This window comes from Hipposideros armiger, unplaced genomic scaffold (assembly GCF_001890085.2).
Source record: "Hipposideros armiger isolate ML-2016 unplaced genomic scaffold, ASM189008v1 scaffold_6, whole genome shotgun sequence".
NCBI classification, from domain to species: Eukaryota; Metazoa; Chordata; class Mammalia; order Chiroptera; family Hipposideridae; genus Hipposideros; species Hipposideros armiger.
In genome coordinates this window covers 2,932,441-2,957,030 of record NW_017731356.1, presented here as the reverse complement: position 1 = coordinate 2,957,030, position 24,590 = coordinate 2,932,441, and the positions used below count along the sequence as shown (strand labels likewise).

The window sequence follows — 24,590 nt, the reverse complement described above, 5'->3', positions numbered from 1 at the left end:
GGTTATGTCGGACTTCAGTCTCTTTTTTCTGCCACAAAGTCCTGTTGATTGTCTCCTAGCAGAATGTTTTATTTTTATCCTTTTGTTTTTGTTCCCTATCTATCTGTTCTGCTTTCAGATCTTGTTTTGCTCTAACTTGTCTTCATTCCTTGACCATAATAATTCCATGAAAGTCGTATTTTTTTTTTGCCTAACATACTTCTTTGTCCTGATTAATAACTTTCAGTGGTTCTCCATAGATTGAGAAAAAGTCCAGATTCCTCTGTCTGACACACAATACCCTGTAAGGTGAAGGCTGAACTTCAGTTTTTCGTGTTTTCTTCCACTCTGCTGCAAAATTAGCTCTTCGCCCTATTAGCCATGGCCCCTGAATGAAAATTCCTCATTCCTGTACTGTGGATGATAAAAATGTGGGTGAAAACTAGCTAAATGTTCATAAAAGTTTCGCCCTACACTTTCCTGTTACACTTATCGATGCCCCCGCTTCCTCCCACTATTGTCTTTGCTTTTGGGGAACAATAGATTATTTTCCTTTTTAGGAAATCCTATGTCACACTCTAGGGAAAGTTCTCTTGTTTACAAACTCTCTTACCTTCACTCGCCTCTGAATGTAATCTTAGATCCCAGCAAGTCTGTTTTTGACATTCAAAGAGAAAAGAATCAGCCGACTCAAGAGTATATAACAAAAGACGACGTGTAGTATCCTTCTTTCTTTTTATTGAAAAGGAATCATTTCTATTCTAGCGCAAAACAATGTATATTTTACATCATAAAGCAAGATATAATTTACATATTACATTTCTTATGAGATCCTTATAACCTACATGTCATTCCCTTTTTTATTCAGTCACCTCTTCTGGTTTGATTTAACCTGCCATGTACCCCACAAATTGACATCATGTTTAGGAGGGACTGGGGACCTCATGGACAGATGGTTTGCATGTACTCATCTGTATCTATGTAATGACAGTGAGGAATAGGGGATGCCTTTGAACTCAGTGGCCCCGAGACCCTCTGTGGACACCTGGCTTAGGACCCAGAGGGCGACTCTTGCAAATCACATATCCTACTTCAGTTTATTTTAAATCAATCCTAAATGAGTGCTTGTCTCATGGGTAGATGTCTTGATCAAGTGGTTAGGTAATAGGTGCTTGGGGTATAGAGTCACCAACAATGCAAGTTGCTCTGGTTGACAAGCACTGGTGACCCCCTGGGATTCCCAGACATCCCTTGCCCAGGCATGGCGAAAACTGCCCAGTTGCACCTGGCATTTGGGTTATGGGTTCAGGTTTTTCTGTTCACCACTATAAATGGATATCAGATGAAAGCTGCAGATGGCTTTGTTTCACGTGACCCTCTATCTCCTGACTCTCTCTTCTAATATTCCCCCCTTCATAGCAAAATCTTTTCACATATGATTTCCGTTCCCTGCCCCTGTAACCCAAATCCACTTTTAGCCATTCTCCCCAAACTCCACACTGCAAAAGTCGACCAATTTCTTGGGCTGCACTCAGTTCACAAAGAATGTTTTAATCTGTTAGGACACATGGTTTGTTTAAAACTCAATAATCCACAGCAGCTCGTGGGATAAAATAATTAGTCCAGGGACCCTTGAGGAAGCAAGTAACATGAGTTGTTCAGCCAGCCTACATGAACCATTCACTAAGAAATGTTTGAACAGTAGGTGAAAAGAAAAGGGAATCAGTTGATGAAAGCAAAATACAGAAGATGGGCTTTCTTCTTGTGATCGAAAGAAGTGCAGCATCAACATTGGCAATACATTTTCAAATTGGTGGCTGTGTGATTGAAACAATGCCTCTGTGAGCTCAACCTGGTATGCCAAAGGAAGGAACAAATGAGAGCTGAAAGTGCACGTTCAACCCCAGATTCCTTGCCTGTCACTCAAAGTTTCGCACGTGAGGCCAAAATTGATCTAAAGCTTTTGAATAACTGATCACTAAAATTATTAGAGCCAAGCTGAAAATATAGGATGAAAATATAAATCGAAAGTGTATGTGTGCTGTGTCTTAAATTATTCTTTGGTCAAATGATGTGATTTTTTTGAGAGGTCTGTAAATATAAACCTAGCTCTCATTTCATTTCTTAAAGGTTGTAAGTATTTACAGCAAGATTGCATTTCCTTTCTAGCAAACAAGGCTCCCAGGTACCATCTCCTTCCATTAACATCGAATACTTTTATAGTCCCTCCCTCCTATGGCTACAAAGTGCTGGACATACAGAGAGCACAGGAAAGAACGAAGGAGCAAATGAATAGAGAGCCTCACAACACCCCTGTGAGGTAGGTAAGTAGTGTTAAACCGGTTTTACAAAAAGGTAAACTGAGGCACCGCATGGTAATGTGGTTCGGTCAAGTCCACCTGACAAGTTACAAAAGCACAGCTGGAAACAAAGAGAAAGAAACATAGAAAGGTCCATCCTGGCTCCCAGCCCGAGCCACTAAACTTTATTTCGAAATATAAGAAGATAAAAATAGCCCATCATTGCCTTTTTGGAAACGTAGACAAGCCCTTACATATTCTACTTAAACATGTATCTTTCAGATTCTGGTTGAGTGGAGCAAGGACAGATGACCAAATGGTTTCCTTTCCTCTCTCTAAGTGCCATTCCCGTGATGAATCAGGTGGTATCAGCCTTCCACCAGAGCGCAGGCTCCCAACTCAAGGACACTCTTCTAGCCTCAAAACATTTCTCCTTGATTTCAAGCCCTCATGTGACAATGAGATCTGTTCCCAAACAGCTGCCCTATCAATTGCTCTGTGGCCTAATGAGAACTTTGTGTAGAGCAAAAAGGAAACAACAGCCCCACTGAAAGTTCTCATCGCTGTAGAGATGCGGACAGGGGTGACGGTGTGACATTTGCTTGTTGTGGTGTTTGAGAAACTGCAAACTCAAGCTTGCGAGGATATTTTATATCTATATAATATATAAATATATACAGTATATATAGAAGTGTGCATATGACTACCCTCCACAGAGATGGAGGCCATGCCTTTCACGACTCAGTCTTTTGTTTTCCGAGAGAAACTTTTCTCCCTCTCTCTCAAGTGAAAAGTGTTTTACCTATCCACTAGCCCATGACAGCAAGTCATTCAGAAACAACAAATATCTTTAACTTAAGATAGCTGATTGTGTAGATGGGGGGTAGGGGGGATGGCGATATTATCAGCATAGAACTTAGATCGGGAGGTTAGAGCTTAGCATTAGCCAGACACAGCCAATCCTCGTGGATCAGACAGGCCAGTGACCAGGTATGGTACACAATTGCTTTTTCTTTCTCCCCCGGTAGCTGATGGGAAAACCTTTCCATGACCAATAGAGATGGAGACGAGAAAGGAAATCATGTCTGGCACAGATTCTTCAGAAAGACTTGGGCTTTTCAGAAGTTTCTAGAAGCTTCTATACAGAGAACTAGGAAGAAGGATAGGTAAGGTACTGAGGTGGAAACATGCCAGTGAGGAGGCTCTAGGCAGTTATTCTGAATATAAAATATACATAGATGGTTTCTTTGGCTGCTGTCGATTTTTTTTTAAACCCATACAATCCTGGGGGTGGGTGGGCCGAACTAATTGAAGAAGCTCGGAGTATATTAAGCAAAAGCACGTGACTAGGAGGAAAAAAGCAATGAACACACACAGAAAACAAGTGGTACTGGTGTCCCAGAGGGAGGAGGAACATTTGGTAACTAATTTTCCTTTGGCTCCTCTCCTGTTTTTCTCTGCCATGGTCCCAAAATTTTAGTTCTGGTTTTGGTTGGTTTGTTTTTATTATTTTTTGTTTTGTTTTGTTTTCCAGCAGATGAAGAAATGACAGAACAGGAGAGGTGTCTTATGGTTTTTGGTTTCTTCTCAGGCCTGTTTAATTATTTTTCTCCTCAGTTGACTGTTGGCACCTGGTTCCTCTGTAAACTATACTCCTTGGCCTTCAGTCTCAGGTTGGCAATGCTGTTAGCCATGTGGATGCCCTGTGTAGGGCTACTGTTGGCACATGTGGCAGAATAAGTAGCCATGGCACTGTAGGGACAAAGGAGAGAGCGGGGAGAATAACAGGCATTAGTTTCACAAAGCTGCAAGTCTGTGCCCCAGATGGGTGCCACTCTTGGGATGGGCGCAGGCAGGGCAGGGGCATGTGGGCTGGACGAGATGACCTCATGAGGTCCCTTCGGCCCTCCATCTCCATTGGTCTAAGGCACTTGGAAGAGGGTGGCAGTGTTTTGGAGGGCAGGGGAAAGCAGTGGAGAGTGGAACGAGGCAGGGGATGGGTACTTGCTATGTGGGATCAGGGCGTAATGACTGATGGCTGGGGTGAGAGAAGAAAGCTGCTTATGTTGAATAGCAGGTGTTTCGGCAATGGACCAGTGAAAACAGTACTTGGTCCCTCTTCCTGCCTACATCCCTGGTCTAGGGGAGCAGTGAAGAAGAGAAGGAGGCATTTGAAAAGAAGCACTGTGCCTCCCTCACTCTAAGCTGACTGTAATTCTAACACATTTTGGATAATCAGTAAATACTGTCTTAAGTAATGTACTTGGAGAACCAGTTAAACAACCCAAGATGGCTTCTCTGTTGTTCTCGATTCTCTGGTTGGTAGTACCAAGCATTGCCAAGTCAGAAGGCTCCTGTACCGATTGGCCTTGATTTGATAACTTCTCAAAAGTACTTGAGGAGCCCTGTACACTGCCTTTTGGGTCAGTTATTTTGGAAACGTTGAAATCTAGAGAACCTAGCAAAGGCTTCCGTTCCAGGATTCCTAACCTGTTTCTAACTGTCCATGCTGCTGAGAAAAAGCTAAAGTTTTGTTTGTCATTGTCAGAGATGTTAATTAAGACCTGGGAATACCACTGGGCAGAAATTTGTAATTGGCGGTTGACTGTTAATTGCATCCATGAATTCTTTGAAAGGAAAAAAGTAATGGTTTCTTAGACTTGGATGCAAATTATCCATTACTGTATGTAAACAGTTAAAAGGGAACTCATCTTAATTAAATGAAAATGTGTCTAGTTGTTTCCAAGATTAGCAGAATCCCTTTCAACTGAGGGCTGGAACGAGATAGGCTTATAAATGGAATGACATGTGTTCTTCCACTGCCTGCATTCCAGGGCAATTTTGTCAGCCACACAGGAGTTTGTGGTTTGGGGGAATCAAGTGACAGACCAGAAAGAGAGAAAACTAAAGCTAGTCTACACATAGAGAGCCTGTATCATTAATACTGATTTGGGACACCACATAGTCAAGACATATAGTAAAGACCCACAAGAGCCTATTTCAGCTCAGTTACTAGCAATTAACCCAGGAAAATTAGGTTAAAGAAATATAATTAGTCCCAGATCACTAGGTCTTTCCAGAAATACATAGCCTTAATTCAAAATCCTTAGAGCGCTGTGCGTGTGTGTGCGTGTGTGTGTGTGTGTGTGGGTGTGCATGTGTGTCTTTCTGTCTGTCTTATGGCAGAAGGAAGAAGACTCAGAAGGTTTCCAGAAGATTCTTACATTCTTCTAGGTCATGTTTGCCTGCTTCACTCCTGCTCATTTCTGGTAGAGGATCCTAACTACCTGCACAGAGGTAGGTTCTCCTACAGCACCTGGGCTGTTCCTTCTGGTACCTGTTAGTTCCTCAAGCTCCATAGATGAGACATCACATCTGCCTTGTTCACCACTGTCTCCCAGGTGGAGGTAACATCATATCTACCACATATTTGGCATTGAAAAAAGTATTCAGTCCATAGATAAAGAACTGAGCAATATCTAGAGATAGTATGATTAAATGAATTCCAGCTCAATGTCACTTTTCTCTGTCATCCTGCTGTAAGTAATGGTGTCTTAAAATATTTTACCAGTATGCTTGTATTCTTAGAAACTAGTCTTTCCTGTTAATTTGGCTATCTTCATAGAGTGGACAAAATCACAAGGGATGTGACAAAAGCAGGGGCTGATGATTGCATATTCTTAAATCCATCAAAAGTAACAATTAAAAAATAAATAAAATAAAATAAAGAATAAATACCAGTGCTGGTTAGACTTATAGAATAGACTCTTGGTTCTACCACCGTCTAACAGAGACAGAAGCAGAAAGAGTCCCCAGTTAAGGCAGGTTTCAATTAGGAGTGAGATAAATGATCAGGACAACCCATGAAAATGAAACAAGTTTTTTTTTTTTACAATACACCAAGAAATTTCATTTATTCTCCAAACCCACATACATATAATCATTTCATAACTATATGTATTGTGTGATTCCATTCAAGACCCTGCTAGAAATATATGCAAATCCATAAATCCTGTACTCAAGGAATTTCTAGGATACACTGAAATCTAAGATTGCAAAGAATTCAAAGATGTGAGTAGGTAGGAAAAGAGACCATTGGATTTGGGAAGTGTACCTAAGTTCTAGATCATGAAATCAACTAAACCGGCCTTTCTCAACCAGGTTTCTGTGAGAGCATTCAACCCTAAGATGGTACATAGTAGCATTTTAAATGCATATGAGAAAGCTGCTATTGTGAGTTAGCTGTAGTATTTGTTTAGTACTGAGAATGAAAATGAATGGCTTCTGGAAACAGAAGACTAAAACTCATGAGAGAGCGTAAAGAAAAAATTCTCTTATGGCAACTTGTAGATTGTCGTGGAGCATTGTGCTTTTAAGCACTTGGCCTCATTTTCTGAGGGATACTTTTTCCATTCTTTGAGATTCTGAACAAGTGAACTCCTATTTAATAGAGATTCTCTCCTTTTCTAATAAGCAAAGGTGTGGTCCATTTTTCTTAGCAGACAAAGGGAATTAGAACCTTGGGGGACATAGTTTACTGAAGATGCTGTTACTGTTTTCTAGAAAAGTCTATTATAGTTGTGATTTCAATTTTATCTATTGTAAAACCATTTTGTAATAGTTACTGCGTAGTTTACTAATATCATCTGCTATGCTAGTCTGAAGACTTACTATGGTAACACCTTTCTTGGAAATACTGAGGTTCTTTCTCCAATGAAGGCTGGATATTAATATCCAACTGGGATGGATCTCAATCTGTTTTCATCTAAAAACCAAATTAGTGGAAATTTGGGTTCTGTTTTGCACGGGAGATTGGATTTTTCACTGAGATCTATTCCCTTAAGTGGTAGCCTGTTTAGAGTTGAGAATAGCACCCTGTCTGATTATACTGTCATAAGGACACTGCTATATAAGGACACCGCTATATAAGGACACCCTGGCAATGCCTTGTAGGAAGCCCTCAAGCTAGTGGGACAGGAGGATAAAAAAAGCAGCTGATATTCATGAGTGAGTTTTGCAATTCCCTAGGAGCTTGGGAAGTGATAACATTTTCACTTGATAAATGTTCAGGAAAGTTATAAACTCTCAAAAATTGATCTAAATTACCCCAGCATTGAATAGTCATAAGATTAAATAAAAGAATAGAGATGGTCTTTATTCACAGCCTCTTACCAAATGTTTAGACTGACTCTACAAGTGAGATTTTCTGTGCATGCTAGAGAATCACAAGTCTGTTTTCCCCGAGTAGTTTGACATGGGTCTAGCTTCTCAACTTGAACTCAAAGTGTCATGGGGGCAAGCAGGGAGCAGTCCTTTGACATACCCATCACAAACAAGACTTGTTACTGGTCAGAAAAGACAGAACTCGTGGGTGGGCCCTTCAAGAACAGTTTAGTCATTCTTTAAAAATGACACTAGAAGTAAGGTGGGGGGGACCCATTTGCAAAAGTGACAACAGATGCAAGAGAGCCTTGAGTGACTGCCAGTCAGACTGTTCATGACCACCTGTTTTCCATGTCACCAAAACGTCTGAAGCTCTGCATTAGGAAAAGAAAGAGAACTCTGAAATGTTTTCTCACAAGACAGAAACCAATGAGGACAATAAGCTCCCTTCAGTCAAATTTATACAACCATTCAAACCATGTCAAGTGACCACTCCTTCCTGTGTAGGAGAAAGCTTCCTGGGATGAAAAGGTGAGATTGAAACTAAGTGGTTAGAATAGAGTAAGCACATAACACCAAGAGTCCGCTGACCGACCCCCAGAGATCCTGCCCACTGGCGTTGCTTTATGAGTAAGAACCACCTACTCCTCTAATAGGATGTCAACATGACATGAGTACTGGGACTGGGTTCATAGAGTTTGGCTAAAGCAACATTTCTAGTTCATTTTTAAGAATGGAACGTTCTTCGTGTCCATGTCCAAGGAACTACACTGGCAAAAAAAGAGCACTGAAGAATTCGAGATGAAAAAGAAATACTCGTGTCCCATCTGTCGATGCAGCCAGTTGCCAATGAGACTTGCACAGAGCTGAGACACTGAAGTAAGCTTGAAAATTTTCCACCTCTTTCTTTGGAGACGACTAACAGATGGAGCACAGCCTTAGGCGGCAAGAATGCTGGCCACCAGCAGGCTTACCATTTGGGTTCCACTGGGGATAAATTGTTTTCAATCATTTCAACCTTCCCTGAAAGGTTGTTGTGGGGAAGAAAGTGTTACAAGGACTGTCAAACACCAAGGAAGTATGGTAAATGCTGTTCATGGTATGATTTTAAAACCAGGAAACATATGGACAGCTGCCCCTCTCCTTCTGATCACCCATAAAATCCCACAAATCATAAAACCTCTGAGGAGAGCGGGGGCAACAATAAAACCTGACTCAGTTTCAACTCTACCTTTGTTTTCTATTTGGCCCCTTTGGACAAATGATGACAAGCTGTTGAAAATCCCACCCCACACACACATCTGCCAGCCCAAGAAGTCTCTGTGCTCCCTGAGACCCTAGGTTTTCCCAGCTCAGGATTCTAACAATGTCCATGGAGCTTGCAACTCTGTCTGTGACATGTAGAGGTTGGGGACCGTCTCTTAGGTTAGGTCTTTTGTCATTGCAAGAACAACGGAGGTGTACTTGCTACATCTAAGAAAATTCAGCACAAGTTTTCCTGGGGAAATTTACTTTTAAAAAGAGACCCCCGTCAATCCTTTTGGAAGTGATCTTTTGTGATTTAGAGAATCATTTCTGACTTCTGTTTTTAAAATTCAGAAGTTGATTTTTTTTTTTAATGTGCATTCAGCTCTTCCAGTGGACCCACGTGGACCGCATTTCCCTGGTAAGGCTTCAGTGTACCCTGCACGTTCAGCGATCCTCCTGCCATTTTAAACTTTTCTTTCTACAGATGTTGTATATAGGGAGCCTTGCATCCTTCCATTGTCTCAACGATTTTTGTATTTTTTCTTTGAAATGCACATTGCTTACTTATCAGTTCCAAACGCCCCTGGGAGGTAGTAGGAAAATTGTCATCAGCTCAATCTCAGATACGAGGCTCCATAAGAGGTGGAAACTCAACTGGCCCAAGGAGCCCCACGAGCCAGGACAAGAACACGGTTCCTCCAACCTCTGCCCCATACCTTACAGTTACCGAAAGCCTCACTGTTCAAAGTATGCACCGAGTGTCAATAGTATGGGTCATATGAGGGCATGGAGATGCAGATCAGGTTGTGCCCCAGACTTACTGAAACTGAGTCTGCATTGTCACACACTGCCCGGTTGTCTCTAGGTGCAGTCATCTCTGAGGCGCCCTCCTCTAGGCTACCCGATGACCCTGAACTTTAGGGACCCATTCTCGGGCAGCTCTGGTTGGCTTCCAATGGTATTCCCCACGCAAGGACCTCCCTGCTTTCATTCCTAGGTCTGCAAGCCCCACTTTCTTGAACACACTCATGTCCCACTTAAACCCTACCCCCAGCGGCCACCCCCCGCCCCCCTCTGACAAGTTACCTTTCCAGTGTCTTCCGTTAGAATCCGTTATGAAGCCCCTCGTGTAAACAACATCTTGGGAAGGAAGAGGATCTATTTTTGAAAGTGTGAAAGGGAGAAATGAGCCAAACGCGTTGAGCAGATGTCAGGCACCCTGCGACCACCATCATATGAGGGGAGGAGGTTAGGGGAGGAGAGCTGTGGACAAGGAGAGCTGGCCTCCCTGTCGCTTGCCATTCATTTTCTTTGAAACCCAGCCCTCCCTCTGGAAACGGTCCCTCAGACCAAGACTGCAGAACCAGGCTATTTCCTCTCTAGGTTTCCTAGGAAAGGATATCTCTGGGGAAAGGGTTTTAGACGCCTTCATTTCAAATCACAGAAGGCCAGGACTTGGTCAATGAGTGCTACCCGAGAGGCAAAGCACGAGTCTTAATAATGTTGGTGCCGACGTGTGCTTTCATTCACCTAAGGAAAACCCTTCTGAGCTAAGCAGGGGGCATGTGTGCCAAACACAAGCTTTCTTCCGCTGGCTCTAGGGAGTTAAAGAAGACACCTGCCAGGACGGAAGTGCTCGTGTTAGGGAGTGCTCTGCTCCTTCTGGTAACTCAGTTGCCTGCCTGACATCATCACCTCTAATATGCTCAAGTGAACGGACGAGGCCATGATGTGCTAAAAATAGCGTCGTGAACTATATGTCCCAGTTTGCCAGGGACAATCCCAGTTTAATGCCTGTTGTTCTCGTGTTATTATTAATAGTGCTCCCCTTTTCCTCTCAAAAGTGTCCCAGTTTGGATGATACATTATACAGCCACCACTCTGGCTATAAAAGACACCCAGTGTTGGCTATTTCCCATCCCGTAATTCTGACCATATGCACACAATTGCTCTGAGTCTTGGTTTTCTCCTCTTGCAGGGGAGAGCTGTGGAAGTCAGCAAACTGCACTGTCTGGCAATAGCGCCCGCTCAATGTCCCTGGGTTGCATGACCAAGCCACATCCGTCACCCCAAGGGCATGTCCCCACACAGCTCAGAAGGTGGACCTCGGCTGCAGGCATGTGTCGCTGATCTGAGACAGACCCTGAATCAAAAAGGCATGTTTACACAGTTTCCCACTCTTATGCATTTGACTATGTTCAATATGATGTAAGGTTTAATTTGAATGACAATATGGCCGTGTTGGGCGGAAGCAGGGATCACTGGGTCTAATTCTGCTAGCCGAAGGCTGAAACGTGGGCAAGTGTTCAGTCTCTTTTTTGGAACCAGAGCAAGGACAGAGCTACCACACAGGAGCGTTCCAAGGATTAACCAAGAGAAATGCCTTTTAATGAATGTCACATGTGAGATAACTAGCTTGACATAGTAGTACCAACAGAAATAGCGGGTTATTTTCCATAACACAAAACGGCCTATCATTTCCTTTGCTTTCCATCACTTGGTTTTCTTTTATCTTTCCTTAACAAGACTTCTAGTTCCTGCCAAGCTTCAAAAATGTGGAATCAGAAAGTATTTTGGTTCTAAACATAGCAGAAAAATCTCCGAGTAACAGAATAGCTTTTTGCCACTTTTAGAAATTAACCAAAATAGAAACACTTCAGTCAACATTGGGTCAAAAACATTATTATTGATTAAATTACTGCTTTAAACCATTGTTTTTCTACTTATATTTGGAGATTAACTTATTCTTCACACAGAATATGAACAATCAGATTCTATGAATTTTTGAATTAATTATTTTTTTTTACAAACTCTGTGTCTAAGAGAGAAATGATATACAAGTATACCATGAAATGAGTAAAATGTACTAGGTTATATAATTTTAAGTGAAAAGAGCAGAATACAAAATCATATGTACACTACATCTACACTATATAAAATACTGAACTCTAATTGCAAAAATAAACAAACTAGTTATGTCAAGATGGTGGAATTATGACTGTTTTTTAAAAATGTGTCTAGGATTTCTACATAATCTTTCAAATTAAAATGGAACATTTGCCCCAAAAAAGGCACACATAAATTGCATGTAAATAATTTCAGTTAGATGCCCATATGCAAAATATATATGATGCAGGCACTGGGGCTTGAACTTCTGCTGAGGTCCAGGTGATCTAACCCAGAATAAACTCGAGAAGCCTTTCACCCCTACACGTGCAGTGTCCTGCCCTCAGCCTCTCGCTAGTAAGCACCACTTGACAACCATCTGGATTGTTTAGAGCTGGTGTGAAAAGTTCCTACCTAGGACCCAGGCAGAAAAGGGAATAGTACTTCCTGGTCGGGACCAAACTCAAACCAGAGACCTTGAAACATCAAGCTTGGAACCACATCCATTTCACAGGCCATTTAGTGAGTCTATGAACTATCGATATTTATCAGAGAAACAAAGCAGTCTTTCACGTATTTAAAATATTAAAGAGTAGGTGATTTCACAATGGTCTTCAAAATGCATCTTTCATGAATTCTACGGGAGAGGAGTCTAAATTTTCAAATAGCACACACAGATATGACTAATCTTTTGAAATCAGCATGTCTGAGAGCCGTAAGAATTTCCAGTTCCCTATGCATGGCGTCTCTATGTACTAAGACAAAAGTAGCTCAGGCTAATTTCACCAAGGTGGCGGGGGATGGGGGTTGGTGGTGGTCTTTAAAAGAGATTTCCAAATGCACTTATCATGTGTCTTTCAAGGGACTGATTTGAGATAGACCATTTAGGTGAGGTCTTTTGCTTTGATTAGAGCAATCAATGTTTGAATAGTATTTGATTTTCACAGATGTGCCATTTCACATCAGGAGTTCAGCTTCAACTGGGGGATAATCTCCTATAATTAATTTCAAACATCTCTTTAACCGATTAGTTAACCTGAACAATAAAAAGGTAACCAAAGCATAATCAATGACTTTGTAACTAGCCCTTCCTCCACTGCCATCAGCCAGAGAGAACACATAGCCTTGACCTGGTTTCTAGGAGTACTCAGGTTTAGGTTCAAACAAAGGCACTCTCGACTGATGACAATGCGTTGGGCACTGGTTTCTCGGCTTCCCCTGGCACCGACCTAGAGTTTCTGAACAGCATAGTCAACGGAGGTTAAAAGCCTCTCCGAGACATTGAAATAGTACTCTATTATCTGCTCCTTTAAATTTTTTCACCTTTTTAATATAAAAGTTTAGTGTCAATTATACATTATTTTTATATGTTAAAAAAAAACCCACACCAACAAACTGATCCCCAGAGAACTTCAGAGAAGTAGATAAGATTTAGCAATAGAATAGGAAGGCGTTTTGGATGGTAAGACATCCCCACCCATTAACAGAGAACTGTGGCCATGAAAGTGATCAGAATGATTGTGGATTTTCTTTCCTCCTCTCTCTACCTCTGCTTCCCTCCTTTCTTTCCTCCCCCTCTCCCTCCCTTCCTCCCTTCTTTACCTTCCTTCCCTTTAATTCAAAATCAGTTTCACTGTGACGTTTGCCTTTGGTCCTAGACCTCGAGCCTTACAAATTAAATTACTACTTGAGCATAGTTAAACAAATCTATCTGGAATTTGGAAATGGAGTAAAGTTTTGTTCCAGCATGGCTGCAAGAGGGACTCTGAGCATAGCTTAAGGATCTTTTCTTTTAGAACCTTTCCCATCTTGGAAACCTTTGCATGAGTTCCTGAGTCCAAGAGGAGACTGCTGGTGGCCTGCCTCTCTGTCTTCTGCCCCAAACCCTGCTCCTGGGGCAACTAGTAATCGCCTGTGAAAAATCTGGGGATGTCAGCAAGTTGAATGTCTCTGAAGAGGTTAACCAGTGAGAAAGCAGCTTTGAACGTGACCGACCGCTGAGAAACATGTGGCAGTGGAGCAAGGGAGAGTGGGCCCGTCATTCACCTGTACGGAGAGGCCGTCCCCCAGGAGAGATAATCGGTGGGTCTTGGAGCAGGACGAGGCACAATGGGCTGCTCCACGGCAGTCACATCTCCTGAGTAGGATTTGAGGAGGGAAGCGTTTTTATTGGCCAGCATGGCTCTTTCGTTCCTGCGGAATTTGGCTCTTCGGTTCTGAAACCACACCTGGAAGATGGTTGGGAGGAGAGAAGGGCATGAGGAGGGAGAGGAAAAACAAATAAGAGGTGGTTACATGACACAAAGTCCTCGTTGATTTTACTGTATGATGCCCTCCCAAGGAAGATGGAGGGTAGGTATGGAATTCTCTGGAGAACAATAGAATATGCCATGATCCTCCCCTGGTGGGCCCTGTGAGAGAGCTTTTAAGGGTAAAGACTCTTATAACAGGACTAGGAGGTGGTACTTCCAGCCATCAAGACTCCAGAGGTGAAATCTACGACTAACCCAAGAGACAGCAAAACAAGGCTTATTATTCCTATTGTAATTGCAGTCAAGAAAAAGAAGAAAATATCTCTTAGACTTTTGCCACAGAGACAATGACATTTTTTGTGTGGGTTTTTTTGTTTTTTTTTCCCAAAATTCTTCAAAATGTAAAAACCTCATGTGCTTTCATAATGCTGATGGGATATGTAAGGAAAATTCGCCATCTTCCCAAAAGTTGACCATGTGACAAGACTTTAAGAAGCAGATGGTTTCGTTGGGAGGGATACAGGGAGAATGAGGAAGTAGCAGAGAAGAGAAGGGGCCACTAAAGAGTGTGCTAAGGCTGCTCCCCTGTGGTGGCTTAGTCCCACGGGAGGGGACGGTAAGATTCATGCAGGACACACCCTCCCACGATGGGGGAGCGCGCTGAGGATTTGTAGAAAGAAACTCATGAAAGGAAAATGAAGATAATGAAGTTTGGAAGTTGGATGGAGTACATTCAAATATAAGGTTTGAGGGATACGGCTGCTGGTGCCATCATCACTGGCTACAGCTAATAATAAACCTGCCATTTATTAGGTGCTACTAGGGCTAGGAACTTATATGAGCCTGTCCCATACCTTCTTTCTAGTTATCATGACAATTCCACATATTAGGTTTTATTATTTCTATTTCAGGGTTGAAGAAACAGTTTCCGTGAGATTATGGAATCTGTTGATGTTCACTCAGATAATAAGTGGCAGAGTTTTTGAGCTCAAGAACATCTGACTCATGATCCTACAACTCTTCCGGGCAGCCATGGGATTTTATTCACTCGTGTATTCATTCTGGAAATCTCTATGGAGAGTCTGCCCTGTTGAAGACTCTGTGCTAAATGCTGGGAACAGAGAGATGAAACCCTGCTCATAAGCAGCTCACAGGCTATTAAACGAAGACAGGCATGCAAATTTGAAAAACTGCAGAAATGAGAGTTTTAGGTGCAATCGTAGAAACGCATGACAAGGTGTGAGAGAAAGAAATTCTAGGGTGTAGCCTGGGACAGCTGCACAGCTCTAGGGGGCAACATTCAAAGATAACCCCATGGGCTCGGTGCCCCGTCGAAGACTCAGGGGGACATCAGTAAAGGCAGAGCCTGGACACGGCTTTCCTGGCTTTGCAGATTCCCAGCTCATTTGCATCTACTACGCCCTTCACACTGCTACCGGAGTTATCATTTTAAGTGCATATGTAATCGTGCCCTGCTATATATCATCCATGGGCTCCCCATCACTCACAGAATGAAATCAAAACATCTTACCATAGAACAAAGACCAGTCAGGAATGAGCTCTTTGTCCACCAATCCAGCCACATCCGGCATCACTTGGACCTTGAGCACTGGCCCTCTAGCCTTCCACCTCCAGCCCCGGGCCCAAGGCTATTGCTGGATTTGGTTGTTTCCCACCTATGTATATTCGTACCAAATGCTCCCCCTGCCTGTGAAATGCTTCCCCTCTGCCCAGGTGTCAAAAGGCATGTTTTTCTAGATTTGACTTTAATATTACCTCCTTTGTGCAATGTCGTCATGGAAAGAACATGACCTTAAAATCTATCTAGCAGAGTTGGATAAAAATGCTGGCCCCACAACTTTAAAGATTTGCCCTTGGATAGTTTTTTAATTTCTCTGATTGTTTATCTCCCAGTCAAATAGAGCTAACAATACCAACTCACAGGGCAGGTGTGAGCATTGGCGCAGGTGGAGTGATTTATTGATTGATAGATATGTAGTCTCGCTCTTCCTCCCCAGGTGGATTTGATCATTCTTTCCTCCAGTCTATCACTAGTTCTCTTTTAATTTTGTTTTTTTTTCTATTTCTTTTTTAATCACTAATTCTTGAACATTTCTTTAGTGTAAGATTATTTTACATGTTGTAACAGTGTAATATGCACGTCTGTCTTCTCTGTCCCATCTATGACATTCTTAAGGAAGGGCCAGTGTCTTATTCATCCCCAGAAAACCAAGATCAGTTCCAAGAGCATCATAGGTGCTTGATAAATGTTTGAGGCCAAAAAAAAAAAAGTAGAGGAAAAAAGTTGAATTGTGCAAAGATGATAAGATATGGCTTCCATCCAAGAGGACGTCATAGTCTAGCTGGGGAAGTTGGCCCACATACAACTCAATATTCTACATGTCATGTTGTGATAAGTGCCACACATAGAAAGGAGGCCAGAGCTGGAAGGAAGGGGTTCATATGGGAAAAAGTGAGACTTCATAGAGGAAGAAAAAAGTCATGGGGAGAATTCTGGCCTGCTCACATGGGATGTGTTCACAGCTCTGAAAGCCACATAGTAGGGCAAGAAAGGAGGAAGATAAAATAGTTTCAACATATGAGAAAGGCATTTAATTATTGTTGTGTTGGGGCCAAAATAGCTCCCCATCCCACAACTGTTTGTTCCTTTTTTTTTTTTTTTTCATTTTTGGCAGCCTGTCCAGGTTTCTTCATTAAAAATTCAGATCACCACAGCAAAAGTGGTACTTTCAGGTGCTGTGGGTTATTTGGTCTAAAGCTATTCATCTGACCACTGCAGGCCAAGCCTGGGGCATAAAAGATATGGGGTTTCATAGGAGAGAAGAAGGAATTTAAGAGTACAAACAGAGCATGTTTGGAGAGCCGTGGTAAGTGGCATGGAGGAAGAGGATGTGGGAGGCTGACCTCAGAGCTCTGCTTTGGATGGGAGGCTGGAGACAGCGAAGCTGTGATGATCACTCTTACCTGAGCGAGAGATCGCCAAGCAGTGATGTACGCACCTCACTTGTGCCTTCTAACCAACCCTCGGTGCCACCACGGTGCCCAGGCAACTTTCCCCTTTTACCTCTCTCAATGTGCCAAGCTTCATGGCACAGAGTTCCTACCTCAAGGCATTTAGGGTTCACTCAAGTCCCCGGCCTGCTAGAGGGTTATTATTTGCAGAAAGAAATCCTTCCAGTCCAGACCCGAACACAGCCGTACAAACAATAATTTCTTCAGGAAGACAAGACATATTTGCACCCCCCACCCACCCCCCCAATCAAAACAGCAGCCTACCCCTGGGAACATAGAGGATAATAAGATTGTGACTTTCTGCAGAGAAAACAAAGCACTCTTTGAAAAAGCATTTAGCCAGGAGACTTGTATTTATGCACAGTCTGCTGTGGTGCTTGCTGAAAAGCATGACTTCTGGATCTGAGTATCCATGTTCAAATCCTAGTTCAGCCACTTTCGAGCTGTGTGACATTGGGCAAAATACTGTAACCGCTCTGTGCCTCAGTTTTCTCATCTGTAAGATGAAGAATACTAGCCACCTCAGTGAATTGGTGTGAAGGTTAAACAGAATTGTTCATGGAAAGAACTTAGACCAGTACTTGGCCTATAAGGGCTCAAGTAGTGTGAGTTACCTTATCACCATTATTACTACTAATTACACATTGTATTGTGTCTTGATGTATCATGGCATTGATGTTGGAAAGAATTGCTGCTCTCTCTTGACCTTGTATATGCCCTTAGCCTCCTTCACAGAAATTCAAGCTCATCTACTTGAATGTGCCCTTGGCACAGTTCCTGAGTTCAAGGCCTGTATGTGTTCATTTCCCACTCCCACCGTGTCCACAAACGTGTGCAGTTATAACACATTTCTTAAAGGTTTGTACATTCCCAACATCTCGGGAGGAAAACTGAGGTAGGGGTCCGAGAATTGATCTCTTTGGCTGCCCTAAAGCTCAAGTTGAAATCTGGGGGGGGGGGTTCAAATCCTCAACAGGAATCTGAAAGGGTGAGAAACGAGGAGGAGGAGGGAGACCGGTAGAAGGCATAGCCCATCCCACCTAAAGGCATTCCATTTGATTTTTCCAATCACTCTGTTGCCTAAAGAAACGCCGTTAGAAATGGACTCTGTGCTCACACTGTCCAGTCTGAGACATGGAGCTCATGTTCGGAAACAGCCTTCAGAGGTGTGGCTCTGAGGTTACCTGCACTCGGGCCTCCGTGAGGTTCACACGGCGGGCGAGGTCTTCCCGCACGAAAGCATCGGGGTAGTGGGTCCTCTCGAAGACGCGCTCCAAAGCCTGCAGCTGGCTGCTGTTGAAGGTGGTCCGGTTCCTCCGCTGCTTTCTCTTCTTCTTTTCCTCTGAGTTCAGCTGATCGTCTGGAATAGAAGACTTTGATGATAAGGAGCTGACGTCATGTTAAGGGTCCCGGTTTACTCTTCTCTGCTCTCTATCTACAGAGAGATGTTGTTTCCTTAGCTCACATCCTTATCAAAGGGCTACAGCCTGACACCTCTTTCAATATGCAAATGCGGCACAGGTGCTCACAACTTCCAAGGCCAAGAACCCCAGTCCTTTGGGGCTGGCCGAGTGGCGCTTTGGTTAAGGATTGGCTTGGGAGGCCAGCTCTGAGCAGCAGGCCCAGTTCAGATCCCACATGAGGGCCAGCTAAGATGGTGAACAACAGCTCGACCTAGAGCTGGGCTGCAGTGAGTTGCTGGCGACGGCATAGACTGCAGTGCGGCTGGCCAGCTGCTGGCGTGAGCGGCCGGCAGTGGGTGTGAGCTGCAGTGAGCCGCCATGAGCAGCCGTCCAATGACTGGTGAGTGACTGCCTCACCCAGGAAGAGCGCAATGATAATACCAACATGGGCCAGTGAAGCGACGTCCTCCACAACTAGACTGAAGAACAAAAGGACAGCAACTTGTCTGTTCCCTTCTCCGATTCCCCAAAGCTGTTCCCCTCCCCCAATTCCCTAATAAAATCTTTTTTAAGAAAAGAACCCCAGTCGTTGTGACAACTGGGTGTGGCTTTGAAATCTGGGGCCAGACCTGAGCTGTCACAGGGACATTCCTTGCATGCTCCTTGACGCATGTGGTGTTCAGGAGGCTAAGGAGAAGTTTACTGCTTCCCAGGTTCTCTGGACTTCTCTAGAGATGGGGGAGGAAGAGTAGGTTGCTTTGGACCTTATTGGTCTTTAACAATATTATGTTCATTCATACAGTTTCAGAGCCAAGGACGCCAACTGTCCCCTGGTTCCTTCTCCTCAACATACCCACCCAAACACAAAGGCAGCATTATAGATGAAAAACCATGTTCAGACTGCCTAGAGGGATGTCTGTTTCACCACGCCTTCTCTTGGAGTCAGCCAGTAATTGCTACCTGCATTTGCTCGTGGCCCCATGCTGTTGCTGAGACAGGCCTCAGAGCTACTGCTGCAGACCCTCAAGCTAAGCCCACAGTGGCCTGGGGCTCACCTTATCACTGTGAGAACTCAAGAACTGGAAACAGAACTGAAAGATCTCTGAAACCATTTCACTCCAAAATTGATTCCTAGGGCCCTGAAATCTTAGGGACCTTTGGAGAATCATGACCCCATGTTTTCATCTGTCAAGTTTCCTCGTTGGTTTTCTTTTAGTTCCCCCAAAAGCACGTTGGCAAGCTGATCAGCTGGCTCGCCCACAGCAGCCAGAGAGCCATGTGGTCATGTCCTGCCACCCCCACTCAGCCCAGGCAGGAATGATGAATGTGTGAAGCTGAGCGGAATACCAGGGATGCTAACGCCACCACTGAGCCATCACCCTGAGGCCCAGGCCACCACAGAGCCTGTGCACAGATTGACATGCCAAGCTGCTGAGGCCCCAGACACATGCCAGCCTAATGAACTGGGCTTACACTTCCAAGAGCTGTCCCCAAAGAGACTCGGCCCAAAGAAAAATAGCAGGGCATGAGAGGATGGAGAGAAAGGAGAGCTGGGCCGCTCGCTCCACATTCAGCAGAAAGTAGCTCTCAGCCGTTTTTTCCAACATGTAACATCTCCTGATCATCTCTGACCATAAACACACAACACACTCAAGAGCCTCAAGTGCACGAATCATGATGGCCTACAAAATGTGCCACCTACCTGAACTCCAATAGGATTCTTCTTACAAATTGAGGCCGTGTTCTAGATCTGGGTGTGGATTCAAAGTGTGGCTTAAATCTGGGAGCACCTTGCCCAGATCTCTCAGTGCCTAACAACTGAGGCCTCTAAGTCTTTTTGATCAGAGCTACCTACCTCGTGAGGGCTGCCTCACCAGGAATGCCCTTGGACTTTAGAACAGAGATGGCACATTTCCTCTTGATATTTAAAACACCCAGATATAGTACTTGTTGAGTTTGTTTTCAGGGAAACTTCTCTTCTTTTTAAAAACTGTGTCTACAGAAAACAAACAAACAACCAACCATGTGATCTCAACCACATTCCTCCAGCCAAGAAGCTGCTGACACCCATTCTCTCAGCTTCTTGGTTGGTCATGGCCAACTCTCTCTCTGGTCCTGTTGTACTTGAACTAGGAGCTCTGCGTTGAAGACACTGTTGTGTCACCCTCAGACCAGTGTCAGATCAGTGGCATCTTGAGAATGGAGCCAATTTAATTACCATGACTTGTGAGATCTCTCCAGGCCTAGAATATGCCAACCAACATCGCTCGTTATACCACTATTTAGGTATTAGCAAAGCTGGTTTCCAATAATATCAACACTGGAATTCAAGCACCTAGGATCAAACACCTTTGAGCCATTGCTTTGCATTCGTTTCTTCCTTTCTATTTGAATATTTGGAGGCATTCCTGGTGTTCCCATTCTTTCCCAAATTTCTTTGTCTACAGTTCTGTGTCTTGTTACAACACCACCACAGCCATCATTTCATGCCCCCATTAAACAGAAGTCAGCAAAAAATCCTTAGCTTCTGTGCCTACTCCAGACAGAGACCAATTGGGCAGATCACAGACTATTATTTTTAATCCCATAAAGGAAATCGCTTATTAAGCCAACCCCATAATGTGTTTTCCTCCCTCAAAGGGAAGAGCTTTCTCAGGTGTAACCACAAATTCCAAGTCCTTTATGCTGTTTCGTAAGCCTGTTTTTTTCTTCTACAGCCAAGCTGTGATCAAGAGCAAGGATATTTGGTGTTTTCTTCTTAGCTCTACAACCTACTACAGAAATCTCTCAGTTGTTCTTTGAAATCTTCCCCTGTTCCTGCAAACCCAACCGACGGTCCACCATAAACCACCAACTCCCCTGACGTGGGAGTCAGGGAAACGGAGAATGATGGTTTATGACAGAGAATAAATAGCCATGGTGACCTGACACAGAAGTTTCCCGGTGACTGTTCTTGTTGTTTTTAACAAATGAAAACACGAGTCTGGATCATGGGGAAGGTGAGAAAAGACACCAATGACAGGGGTCCATGGAGTCTGGGTCTGGCAAACGTCCTTCCAAATGCGAGTGTAACAGAAAGAGACAGTGAGGGGACAACACAGGCAGCTTGAGCGGCAGCCCCTGGCACGTCTGTCTTTGCTCACGCATCACAAAGCGTGAGATCCCCGGTTCCCCAACACGAACACACAAGAGCAGGACCCAGCACAGGCTCCTCACAGCATGAGAGAAAATGTGAACATCGCAGAGGTTTATGGGGGGCAGGCATCTGAAGGGCCTGTGATAAGCTCTTTATCAGACTCTGGGCTCTGACTGCACAGGAGCGGAAGCAGTTTATTATCGCTGCTGGAAGACCATCTTTCTTATGAAAACAGCTCCAGCGAAGGTTAATTTGGAAGCATGCTGTCCTAGGATACTGAAGTCCGACTGGACTTGAGGAAGCCTTTCGTTCTTTGGAATTCCGCAGTGGGTGGGATGCACCAAGCTGCCGAATAACCACAGGGGACATGGACACATTTTTATCAAAATCACAGTGTTTCAAATCCAAGGTGTCTATGTGGATGATTATGTTTGTATGTGCTATGGATGCCTGAGGAAACTGCAAGTGTGACGTTATCGACAAGCTTTCTGATCAAAACAAGCAAAATGCCCTTATTAACAGGTGTATTTTCACTTGGACCCACGAATCATCAAATATCAGCACCAAATGAAACCAGGGAAACTGTCTAATTCAATTTGACAGATGAGAAGAATGAGGCATAGAAGAGTGAAGTGACTTGCCCCACAGGTCACAATGCAAACTGTGACAGAGCCAGACTCCTGATTACACTCCACTCTCAAGAGCAGGTGACAATATGCATGTTTAAGACGAGCAATGAAGCCTTAAAGATGAAAAAAACAATTTAAAAAAAAGCTACCCTGGGTAAAATTGTATTAGAAAGACAGGCTTTTGCATTCTAGCTGTAGAAAGAGTGTCTAAGAAAGAGGGTCCATGTGTGTCTCATGTTGTCATTCCTGCCAGAATAGTCATTAAAAAATGCAACCATTCTCATCTAGAATAGCACTTTGGTCCTGATGTTCTTGAATTTTCCTTTTCAGTGGCCTCCACAGGTCCTTGCTTCATCGATGAACTATGGTCAGGGTGGTTTCAGCACCGTCCCACACCCCCATGTGCCATCTTCTCCCCTTATCCATCCCGGCTCTTTCCTTCATTTTAGGACCCGGTTCAAAATCTCTGTTTCCTATGACACATCTCAAATCTGGTGTCCTTAATGGAACTTCACTGAGAACTCCTATTCATATCTATCTCTCCATTCTCTACATTCCTATATGTATTTTAGGGTACAATCAAATACTTTTTTTAAATGATGGTTCAGTTCTTCCTATGGAAATGTTTTGTCACCTCAAAGAATTCAGGTATTCCTATAGAAAAGAAATAAGGTCTCTAGATAAATGAAATGACAATAAAATTTGAAGGAATTACAGTAGTATTGTGGCGTAGAAACAGTCACTGAAAATTAGGACTTTGTTGATTCATCTGAATTTTTAAAGGGCTGAATAATTTCTGAAGTCCAACTATCCTTTTTAATAGTGCATAGAAAATAATTAGACTAAACATTATCTTTTGTTTGTGGATAATTTTGAGTGTGGATAAAAAAAAAACCAAAAACCCTTTTACTGTGTTTCTTTTTTAAATAGGTTAGTCATCAGATCTAGAGACGGGCCAACATGTGGTGGTCCTGACTCCTTTACAAATACAGGAATTAGTCCTTCGTTTTTACTCCTTACTAGAAAAACAGCTCCGAGGTAAAGGACCGATTTAAACAAATAGGAACACACCTGAGAAAGAGATGCTTTTCAATGGATCAGGATGCTCAAGTACAAATGAAGCACTTGTCCAGGAAAGAAAGCCCTACGTCCTGGGGAGGACGCCCCTGGTGCATTCAGGTACAAGTCGAAGAGGACACTAGCTTTGCCCTTGGCTCTACCATGACATTCACTGTGGACTCCACATGTGGCTTTGAACTTGCACTGAAGGGAGGGTGGAGAAGACGGCGGGAAGTGCCATCCTCACGCACGAGGACCAAGCAGCATGCCACGGATCCCAGCTCCCTAAAGCCTTGCATTCACCATGCGGGCTTCTGTTGACTCCCCCAAACCCTGACCTTCTTCTACTCTATATCTCATGGGAGGGCCTTGGCGACTCCAAATCGGTCCGCCAAATGTAATTTAAAGGTACAGCAAAAACATATTTTAGGGATAAAATCTAAGGAAGAATGTGTTTTGTATGCCCGAGTCACATCAGTTGGGAAGAAATCTGATGCAAGAAGGTAAAACGCCAGCTTCGGTAGCAGAAACCAGCCACCACATCAAAGCCGGTCATCTGCCTTTGGGTTGAAAACATGGCCGGCAAGTGGATCTAAAAAGCAACCCGCTGATCATTTTATGGGCACGGAAGAATGTTTTCAAAGGAGCTTATTGCACAACAACTACTTACTTTAATGGGATTTGTGTGGTTCGGGCCCTGTAACCTTTGGAAAATTGAAGGGAGGTATAATTGCAAAAGCCACTAAAAACTGTTTAGCTTTTATTGCAGGACCTATGAAAAGCAGCAAGATAGAGCTGTGGCATCCATTTACGTTGCTTTGGTTACACGAAGCTCCAATGGCAATTAGGACAGCGTCCTTTTAATATGGGCCCCGATAACTGACACATGATCACCTAACTGGTCTGACTTGCAGTGTAGACCGAACTTAGCACATCACAGTGTCCAAAGCCAAGTTCAGCAGCATAGCCACACTTTCTCAGCAGCATCCGTGTTGCCCTCCCCCACTGATTCCCAGCAATGGTCAAGAGGGACCAGGTCTCTGCCAATACAAATGCCCAACTGGGCAGCTGTGTTCACCCCCAGGATGTGTCATTGCTTTACAGCTACCAGACCCTAAATTTGGCATGATGGTCTTGGATGTACATATTTTTTTCCCCCTTTACTGTCAACTTGGTCTAGACATGGTTTATTTTTAGTCAAGTATCAGTCTTAAACCTTAGAAAATAGAGAATGCTTTAAATGTAATTTGGGTGACATAGGTTCTTTGGAGAATAAAATACTCTAAAAACTACGGGGTAACAGTATTTTGAATGGTTTTGACCAAAAAGATGAGTCCGTGGCTCTGGCAGAAGCTACAGCAGTTTTACGTAGCTAGAGCTCCAAGTTTAGCTCTCAGTATAGACGACCCTCCTCTGAAACAGAAAACACTGAAGAATATGAGATGCCATAAAGCAATGGTACTGTGTTTGACTTCATCTCATGTATTTCCTTTCACTTCTCT

General features: G+C 43.5%; 1 protein-coding gene across 2 annotated transcripts in view; it reads right to left on the bottom strand.

Annotated features, from left to right (window-relative positions):
* Nucleotides 1-709: 709 nt before the first annotated feature.
* Nucleotides 710-24,590, bottom strand: part of PRRX1 (paired related homeobox 1) — a 69,807-nt gene continuing 45,926 nt past the window's right edge. Inside the window, exons 2-5 of one of the 2 annotated variants that reach the window (XM_019647906.1) lie at nucleotides 18,046-18,221; nucleotides 13,623-13,804; nucleotides 9,777-9,848; nucleotides 3,948-4,031 (exon numbers count right to left, since the gene is read on the bottom strand). In XM_019647906.1, coding sequence (XP_019503451.1) covers nucleotides 9,794-9,848; nucleotides 13,623-13,804; nucleotides 18,046-18,221 — 413 coding nt within the window. In that variant the 3' untranslated portion in view covers nucleotides 3,948-4,031; nucleotides 9,777-9,793. Of the gene's footprint in view, nucleotides 4,032-9,776; nucleotides 9,849-13,622; nucleotides 13,805-18,045; nucleotides 18,222-24,590 lie in introns of both variants that reach the window. The other variant, XM_019647898.1, reaches the window with a different exon arrangement.